Below are 10,072 nucleotides of genomic sequence, written 5' to 3'. Positions count from 1 at the left end.
CAAACTAAATGAAATAAAAAAAATTATAAAAAGCCAAATCACATTACATTATTTAAGAAAACTAAACCAGCAAACTATGCTTTGAAAATACACCCGCACGTACGTGCGGGTCATCATCTAGTTAATGATTATTCGATTTATTAATCCGTTTTTAAACTTTTCACACGTATTACAATCTAATTTTACACGTAATAAAAACATATTACTACAAATTATATTATTATTCGATTATTTTTGTGATTAATAATTTTTTTATAACAGGCTCTAAATCAAAATTTTATAATTTTACAATACATCATTAATTACTAAGAAAAATGCACATAAAATATAAAAAGTGTATGCTTTCAACAAATTACTTTTATAAATTGGATTAATAAAGAACAGGGAAAGTCAAATATATTTTTGTATTTAATTAACAAAAATTTTAAATTTTAAATTTAGCAAAATTTAATCGGTCATTTTTCATCTAGAATATCTATCTAATTGACGAACTGATTAAAATTATTTTGCAAAATCACAAAAAAAATTACATAATTCATCTAAAGATAAAAGTTGATCTATACTATTAATTGGGAAGTACAATAAGAAGCCAAACAGCCCCCAATTTTTTTTAAAAATGTCATGAAACTTAAACATGTTGCCAAACAAAATTAATGACAGCAAAATCTTTTTAAAAAATAAATAAATAATAAAAAACAGAAAAAACCTATATTTATGGAAATCATATTAATTTGTGGACAATTAAATTCGAAAATTTACATATGTAACATATTTTGATTTTTGAGATATTTTTATACAAAAATTTAATATTTAATAAAATCTAATTTATTGTATTTTATCTATTTGGTTTAATGGTTTTATTCAAGTAGTTTATGATACATTTATTTTGTAAAAAGTTAATGTATGCTACAAATAAATAAAAAAGATCAATTAATTATGATTAAAAATGGAAGCAAATATTTATTTGAATTTCCATAACTTAATCTATATTTACCATAGCTACTTACTAAAATATTTAATATATATTTTATTCAATTGATTCATTTTTTTATGATTTAGTTCAAGATAAGTTCTTAGTTTATAAATGTGACTCTTTGGTTACATTTCTTTAAATTTGTGGTGACACAAAAAATAACAATACACTCTAATTACTGGCTATATGTTTCAACAGCCTAATAATTAACGGTATTGGTTTTTAATGTTGTTAATTACACGCTATATAATGTTATTTAAAAAAACATGTAAATGATGCCATATATATATGTATATATATAATATATGATTTTATTTTTGAGGTAAAAAACGGGTACAAATAGGAAACGGGTAATTCAAAAAAAAAATCTAAACTATTTCTCATCAAAAACAAGACGATATAAAAAATTTGGAAACATATATTCAGTTTTAAATTTCAAATATCAAATGACGGGTATGATACATGAATTTGAAATTTAAATAGCAAAAGTAAATTTTAAATTACTTAAATATTTCAAATATCGGGACAAAAAAATGGATACAGAAAGAGAACGCGTAATTTAATTAGTTAATTATGTACAAGCTTTATAATGTTGTTTTTTAAAAAAACATGTAACTGATTTCATTGATATAAAAGAAAAATTACGATCATATCTTAGAGGGAATTAACGGGTATAAAAAGGGAACGGGTAATTCAAAAAAAAAAAGTACCTAAACTATTTCTCATCAAAAACAAGAAGATATAAAAAATTTGGAAATTTAAATTCAATTTTAACATTTAAATATCAAATGACGGGTATGATACAAGAATATGAAATTTAAATAGCAAAAGTAAGTTTCAAATTACTTAAATCTTTCAAATATCGGGACAAGAAATAGCGGATATGAAAAGAGAACGGCAGGTAATTTAATTAGTTAATTACAGGCTATATAATGTTATTTTTGAAACAAAAAACATGTAAATGATGTCATTTATAATAAAAAAAATATGATCTTATCTTAGAGGGAAAGAACGGGTACAAAAAAAGGAACAAGTAATTAAAAAAAAATATCAAAATGAATTCTCATCAAAAACAAGACGATATACAAAACTTCAATTCAATTTCAACTTTCAAATATCAAATGACGCGTATGATACAGAAATATGAAATTTAAATAGCAAAAAGTAAGTTTCTAATTACTTAAATATTTCAAATATCGGGAAAAAATAACGGATACGGAAAGATAACGGGTAATTTAGAAAATAAAAATTATTATCTTAACTAAGTCTAATATTATACAGAAGAGAATTATGGGTAACATGCAAGAAGACATATTATTTATTCATATGGGTGGACCAAAATATTTTACTTTGTTGCACGACATGCATAGTGAACGGGTTTGACTCTCTTGACATCTATATTTATGTTATTTTATTCAAAAGTTTTAATGTTTTCTATTGTTTTTATGTGATGTAATAGTTCGCAAATTTAATTGATTTCTAACTTATCATTAATTCGATTCACACTTGATCCTGGTTTCTTATCATGTCGATCCGAATATTGCAAACTTTCTGATAAACTTAGCTTTTGCAATCATCCCCGCACGTACGTGCGAGTCCATCCCTAGTATCAGATTATCACCAAACCATTTCCAAAAATTAGTGAAGGTATAATACTTTTTTGTTGCAATAAAATCGATAGATGACCAATAAACAGAACTTCTATTTTTGATAAACCAGCCAACATAAAATTTATCTTCTATATTACACATATAATCATAAAAAAATCATTTCAATTATTCTGCTCAATATAAGTTGTTCAGCTAACAAAATCTATTGTAAGCTTTTTGTATAAACCACCAAACCGACCAAACTAACCTTTTCTTACATGAACACCAACTACGTACGCGTTTGTTTCCAAAGACTACTCTAGCCACGTGTATTAGATTAAAGGTTTCCAAGATTAATCAAACTTTTAATGATTAGTTTAGGGGTTTAGTGCAAATAAATTCTTTAAGTTGTCAATTTTTTGCAACTCTATCCTCTATATCTAAAATATGCAAAACAATTATACTAAGTCAAAAATAATATGCAATACAATTCTTACACCACATAAATTAATTTTTCTAAATGATTTTGTGTTTACATACATTTATTTTCGATAATTCTAAAGATATATTTGGATTTCTTGTCACGAGGACTTCAATTTGATATATTACTTTTCTAAATTTTACAAATATGATAGGAGCAAAAAGAGATTATACGCAATAATATGCAATATAACTCTTATACCCGATAAATTTATGTTTTAAAACGATTTTACGTTCATATACATTTATTTTCGATAATTCTAAAGATATATTTGGATTTCTAGTCACGAGAACTTCAATTTGATATATTGCTTTTCTAAATTTTACATATGTGATAGGAGCAAAAAGAGATTATATTGCGTATTTATTTTAACTTTGTGAGATTAACTTGTATTTTTGGATTTAGAGAGTACACTTGCTAAAAATGGCGATTTCGAAAATTTATTTACACAAAACCCTTAATTTAGTGGTGTGACTCTTAAACTAAAAACTTTCACTAACTAACCATTATGATTACCACGCAGCTATGTTTCCCATTAGTCTTTTTAGATTCTTTTAATTTTTACTAATTGAAGTATTAAACTCTGACTTTACTAAGATCGAAGAAGAAGCATCTATATATAAAATTTTATTCTTTTGGAATTTACTCTTTTTTGTTATTAGTGCTACTTTTTCTTTTTTTTTGTCGCTTTAACGTAACGTTTCATTGTTTCAATAATTGGTAACTTCGGATACTCTTTTGAGAGTTTTTATAGAACCATTTTGAATTGTTTTACTACTAACTAGGTTTTGGATTCTTCGAAGCTGACAATATCAGATGTGGTAAGTAGTTGGTGTGTCATCGTTAAGTTGAAAGATAGAAATTACTTATTCAATATTTATTCACACAATTTGTTAATTTGTTATACATTTTGTGGAAGATATATGGGGATGGGTTCGAAGCTTGGACACTTTTACAGTCATGGTGAAATGTAAAAAAATGTCTTGTGAAATGTAAATTGAGGATCAAATTTCCTTAAATTTTAACTAATCTTTAAGATTTTTCTAATAATTCGAATCCGACCCAAAAATAGAAATTACCCTTACGAATTATAATATCTTTAAATCCGAATACCCGAAAACCCAACACAAAAATCCGAATGCAATACTATGGACTATATAAACTTGATTATGAAATTAAGCTTCTAAAACCCAAAATTATGTAATTTAGCTTCTAAAAACCAAAATCATGAAATTATTGTAACTTCATGTGTTGGTTTAGAACTATCAATCTTTATATGACATTAATAATTAACTAAAATTACATTAATATTTATTACTCTATATATATTTCATATCCAAACACAACTAAATGGTATATAATTTCGTACATTTTATAATTTTACATGTAATCAAGTTTTACAAGACACTCATATAGTAGTGGATCTTTTCCTCATAATTCATAGACCTTATTTTTACTCTACCGTGTGTTATTATGTTGAAGACTTGAAGCTGCTTGTGTGAGTGCTCATCTTTACTTGGACTGGAGAAGGATTGAAGAGAATGGGGCAACATTGTATGTATCAGCCACGCCGGGCACACCTTCGCTCACAAAATCATCCGGTGACTCGAGGTTCGTGTCAGCCTGTAGAAACATGACAATTGTTGAGTCAGTCATGGGGATTAGAGAACCAAAGAAGAGGAAAGAAAGGAAGAATGAAAGACTGACCACACGGAACCATTGTTTTCCCTGTCGTGGATGTGGAATCAGAGCCTTGACAAAGTAATCGTGGGCGTTGAATGCCAGATAAATGTCACGGCCACCTACACCGTCATGGAGACTGCAACAAGAATGACTTATTAATCAGATATCTGATAAATTGTTAAGCAGAATAAGACACTTTGGGACTTTTGTGTCTTACGTGAAAGCTAGGAACTTGCTCTCAGTGTTGTCCCAATTATCTTCATGCCATGTAATCTCGCCCTATAGACAAACATTAAACATTACAGTAGCACTGAAAAATCCAATGACTAGATGTAAAAACAAGAGGAGGTTAGTTACCTGTGTGAGGAAATTTTCATGCTTGAGTATATGGTGTGAATGTCGAAACTTTATCACCTCCGAGAAAAACCTAAAATGGTTCTGCTTCTTGGCTTCGAGCTGGATTTACAAAGAAGAAATTATTACAATTCATGAGGAATCTGTAATGTAACCATAAAAGGACAAACCGCGATATGTATGACTTGCCTCGTTCCACTGAAAATTGTTGAGAGCGGTATCATGTCCATAGCTATTGTTATTACCATACCTGGTATGTCCATATTCATCTCCCATTAGCATCATTGGTGTTCCCTGATCATTATCACGGTTCGTCTCATACAGATTTTGGATTTGTAACAGTATTTGAAAAGGTGTATGCTGGCGATACATACCTGAGAAATCATCAAAGCTAAATGGAAGTTCTTCATTTGCCGAGTACGTAAAGACTTGATGTGGGCATCACCAGTTTCCCCTGTCAAATTAAAAAATTGTAAACTTGAATGCTGGAAATAAGAAATTATACAGAGAAACCATCAACACGTGAATGTTGTGAATGAGGTTCTAGTTGTACCTTCAAAACCACAGTTCCAGCTATGATTGTCATTACATCCATCATTTCCTCCTTCTCCATTGGCCTCATTGTGCTAAAATGCAGAAGAGATATATAAAACACAGACTCATTCAGGTTTTAAAATCAATACATTGGAAATCAAAATTACCTTAAAGTTGTACGATACAAGATCTCGCAATGTGAAACCATCATGTGCAATCACAAAATTTACACCGTGGTAAGGCTTCCGCTGGTGAACCTATAGAAGAGAAGAGGGTAAGTGTCACATTATCACGAACCCTAAATGAATTTTACTCAAGTTATACTGCACCAAAGCTATCCCTGAATAAAGTTAAGATTTAATACAAAAAGATAATAACTTGAATAAATCTTACTTGGTAAAGATCGGAAGATCCTGAAACCCGAGTGGCAAAGCTTCCTTTCATGCCACTGTCACCCTACCAATGTGGAAGTTTAGAGTGTGTTTGCTATAAGTTATGCCTTTCCAAAGACCAAGTGAATAAAACACTCCAATATTGTATACCTTGATAAATCTTCTAACATCATCCCGGTACATCCCATTCCACTCAGCCCACCTGACTTGGGAAAAATCCAGTAGCTATACCAGTTAGGAAGTTACACAAAGTTGATAACCACAGAACTTTAGAAAGAGCTACCAAGTATTAGTACTAGTTATGAAGCTAAAACTGTTACCTATCCCAACTTGGAAACTTCCCAACTAGATATAATCCTCCACAATCCCAAGGCTCTGCAATTATTTTACATCTTGACAGAATGGAATCCTTGGCAATTGCCTGATCCAATAAGAAATTTCGAAAAAGAACATTATGGTAACAATTTTATAATTTGTTTTCTGAAAATGCGAGGGCAATACATTAAAGCCTACCCTTATCAGTGGAGGAGTACTGAGTGGAGATCCATCTGTTGCTCGGCAAAGCACACTAGCAAGATCAAATCGGAAACCATCGACGTGATATTCAGTGACCCTGCGGTTAGGTAAAGAGAAATAAGAACCAGGAATGATTAACTATGTTAAGTAACCACAATATGTCAAGAAGATAGGAAAATCAACAAGCAAATTTTTCAAATCATTATCATGTTCAGGATGAATTTAAGATATTTGGTCCAATTATTTACAGTGGCTAACATAGATTTTGTCCATACCAGTGCCTTAGGCTATCTAGTATTAGTTCCATAACAACAGGATGGTTACAGTTCAGTGTATTCCCTGGAAACAGAAAATAAAAGAAGTTGAGCACACATATTACAGCTAACTGTAAACCAAACTTTCATTTCGAATATAAGCTTCAAAATAAATTACCACAGCCAGAAAAGTTAAGCAGTTGGTTGCCTGGATCAAGCATGTAATAGACCTGAAGAATAGATCTCACTTTTTCCTTTAGAGTTCCAAGATAAGAAAAGAAATAAGCTGACATGAAGCTTAGTCCTCTTTACTACTCACCTTGTTGTCTATACCACGAAATGAAGTGGTATAAGGGTATTTGTCATCTGCTTCATTGGTATGATTATAAACTACGTCTAAAATGACCTGCAGAGAAAAGCTGTAAGAATACTTCTGTAGAATAATAAGTAACAATAAGTTCAAAAAGCAACAAACTTCATAGGCCAAAAAGTGAATAGAAGTCCCAATAAAAGGGGGGAAAGAGAACGGCATTGCTACCTCAATACCAGCAGAATGTAAGGCTTTGACCATTTCTTTAAACTCTTTTGATGCTTTAATAGGGTCTCCCTCACCACTAGCATAACGGCTCATTGGAGCGAAAAAGTTAACTGTCGAGTAACCCCATGTGTTAACCTAGTAAAAATCTCTTTCAGATAAGGGGAAGCACTGAAATTTCTGCTGATGAAGCTTAATTTTATACTGAAATGAGAAGATATTTTATGGTGATCCTAAGAAACAAGACCTGTTAAAAATATTAGAATCAGAAAGAAATGCAATTTGCTGATTCGTGATTACATTACCATGTGATCTCTAGGGTTAGGGCGCCTCTGAAGCTCCAGTTCATCGAACTCAAACACTGGCAATAACTCCACTGCGTTTATACCCAGATCTTGAAGGTGTGGGATCTTTAAAGAGAAGAAAAAAGAGTGAGCTATAAGAGAAGCTTTGTAAAATATACGAGCAGATGAAACATATCCTCAACATCTATCATAATATGCTTTTTCACACTTTTCGTGATTACTTGGTCATGACTCCTGATCATGACTCATTAGCTAGAACGAATATCTAGTAATTATAGCATCTCAACATACTTTCAAGGTAATATACAGTTACCTTCTCAACGAGACCAAGGTAACTGCCCCCTATATTTGGATCAACCCCACTGGATCCATCAGCAGTAAAAGCACGAACATTCATTTCATAAATAACAAGATCCTTCTGCAAAACAGTGACAGATAATTAAAAAAGAAATTTGAAACATAATTTCTGTAGTAATACAAATTTCATAGCTCAGTGAGAAAAATAGCTCATCAACAGAACTGTGCAACACGTACGTAGCTGAAGGAGAGAAATGACAACATTATCTACCTCAGGTATATTAGGGAACTTGTAGTCATCTCCCCAGTTAAACGGCGAGCTCTCAAAGTCATAAGTTCCATAAAATTGAGCAAACTTTTGGCTACTATCTCCAAAAGAGCTACGGCCTTTAACTAGCTTAGCATAAGGATCCAAAAGCAAAACACTACGGTCAAACCGATGCCCTTGATTCCATTCTCCAGGACCATCAACACGGTAACCATAAAGAACATTTCTGAGAGGCAAATCCTGTAAAAGAAATCCAAAACCATAAATAGTGAGAAGACAAAAAGATAGCGTACGAAAATGAACTGTCCAAAGAAGTTACTAGGCGTATGATACTACCTCAACACAAATATGCCAAGTATCCCCAGTCTTATTCACACTGGGATCCAAAACCAACTCAATCATACCATCATCATCCTTATCACTGAAAAATATATCACCAAAGAACATCAGCATCACAGATTAAGCAAGCAAAACATAAACAAACTTCAAAATCTCCTTATTTCAACTAGTTACACTAACGAATAAATGAATACCTCTGAGGAAGTGATAAGCAAAGTGTTACAGAAGTAGCATTCTGAGAAAACAAAGCAAAATTGATTCCCTTGTCTACTTGAGACACACCAAGAGGAGAAGCTTCACCAGAAGAAACCTTAAAGGGTTCTCTAGTCTCAGTCATTGTAGATGCTTCTTCCTACACAGAAGGAGCCATGAAAAAAAAATCACTCTCTAAGGAGGAATCACTAAAGAGTAAAGCCTAAAGAGATGTTTACCTCAACCACACGTTCGTGTGCACGACGACAAGAGACCTTAAGTGTAGAACGATCCTTAACCTACCTAAGATGAAACAATGAAGATCATATAACACAAGAGTAAACCTAAGAACCAGAACGAGACTAAGGATTACGAAGAAGACCACATGCCTTACGGGACGAGACAACTCGAACTCCAGCCAATCTCCTACTCAATTTCAATCTGCAAACACGAAAACTCAAATCGAGATCATGAATTTTTCAAAAGAATCGAGAAATCTAAAGAGTGAAATTGACTAACCCCATGGGAACGGTGAAGCTAGAGAAGGCATTACGGAGCAACGGAGGTGGATTTGAAGAAAAAAATTCACATGATGAGGAGGAAGAAGATGAAGTAAGCATATCTTCTTTGCTTCAATGGTTTTCGAGAATCTTCTTTAGTGAGAAGAATCTTGGAGAAAGGGTTTTTGTGATGGGACTTTGGGAGAAACAAGGAGAATCGTTCATTGGAAGTGATTGCCACGTGAACGGAGGAAGCGTGAGTCTTGTTGTTGTGTATTATAGCTTTCATTGTTTTCTGGGAAAAACTTTCTCAGTTTGTCATCTTTCTCGGAAAATATCTTTCTTTCTTGTACGAAGAAAGCAAACCAAAGGGAGGAATGTGGTTTTGATCAAAATTAAAAGATTTGGTACAAGAATTTGGGATTGGTTTGGAGATTGAACCGGTTTATATTGGTTAAGTAAAAGATTCGGGTGTTTCAAGTCTCGCTGGTAATGTTGGAAGACTCTAAACCATCTGGAGCGTTTAAAAAAATATCACGGTTCTCATATGTAATTTTTTTTTTAATGAAATTTTTTTATTTTGACATGATTTTTATTTTCTCACCATTATTATACGTAATTAGATATTTATTTAAACTGTTAAATTTCTAATTCTTTATTCTTATGCCATTGCTACTTTTCTTATCTCTAGCTATTTTTTTTCTTCTTCTTCTTTTTTTCTTTGTCAACTTTATAAAATAACTTTTTATATAATTATTTGTTGAAATAAACAAAAACAAAAATATATAATTATTTGTGTAAACATTATTTTTTTATAAAAAGAATTATTTTTTATTGCTCCTAATTTTCTCAAAAATATT

At 31.4% G+C, this 10,072-nt stretch overlaps 1 protein-coding gene across 1 annotated transcript; it reads right to left on the bottom strand.

Moving 5' to 3' along the window:
* Nucleotides 1-4,332: 4,332 nt before the first annotated feature.
* Nucleotides 4,333-9,456, bottom strand: LOC17884409 (isoamylase 3, chloroplastic). The gene is made up of 24 exons (XM_023781399.1): nucleotides 9,232-9,456; nucleotides 9,102-9,153; nucleotides 8,952-9,011; nucleotides 8,715-8,872; nucleotides 8,518-8,602; nucleotides 8,185-8,421; nucleotides 7,930-8,034; nucleotides 7,617-7,721; nucleotides 7,315-7,449; nucleotides 7,096-7,182; nucleotides 6,955-7,006; nucleotides 6,798-6,861; nucleotides 6,520-6,619; nucleotides 6,327-6,427; nucleotides 6,157-6,208; nucleotides 6,008-6,070; nucleotides 5,782-5,871; nucleotides 5,634-5,706; nucleotides 5,455-5,534; nucleotides 5,270-5,374; nucleotides 5,084-5,182; nucleotides 4,944-5,005; nucleotides 4,751-4,862; nucleotides 4,333-4,666 (listed from the first exon to the last, which is right to left on the bottom strand). Exons 1-24 carry the CDS (start codon nucleotides 9,330-9,332, stop codon nucleotides 4,556-4,558), a joined length of 2,289 nt encoding a protein of 762 aa, XP_023637167.1. The 5' UTR covers nucleotides 9,333-9,456; the 3' UTR covers nucleotides 4,333-4,555.
* Nucleotides 9,457-10,072: the final 616 nt, after the last annotated feature.

This window comes from Capsella rubella, unplaced genomic scaffold (genome assembly GCF_000375325.1).
Source record: "Capsella rubella cultivar Monte Gargano unplaced genomic scaffold, Caprub1_0 scaffold_6, whole genome shotgun sequence".
NCBI classification, from domain to species: Eukaryota; Viridiplantae; Streptophyta; class Magnoliopsida; order Brassicales; family Brassicaceae; genus Capsella; species Capsella rubella.
Note: the sequence above shows the minus strand (reverse complement) of the source record. Positions and strands in the feature narration are given on the sequence as shown.

What these genes read in the sequence shown, in the direction of transcription:
- LOC17884409 (XM_023781399.1), bottom strand. Translation starts at nt 9,332, where the DNA reads ATGCTTACTTCATCTTCTTCCTCCTCATCATGTGAATTTTTTTCTTCA. An exon ending in CACACGAACGTGTGGTTGAG is followed by an intron (nt 8,873 to 8,951) that starts GTAAACATCTCT and finishes CCTTCTGTGTAG; the next exon opens with GAAGAAGCATCTACAATGAC. An exon ending in TTGTATCGTACAACTTTAAG is followed by an intron (nt 5,707 to 5,781) that starts GTAATTTTGATT and finishes TCTGCATTTTAG; the next exon opens with CACAATGAGGCCAATGGAGA.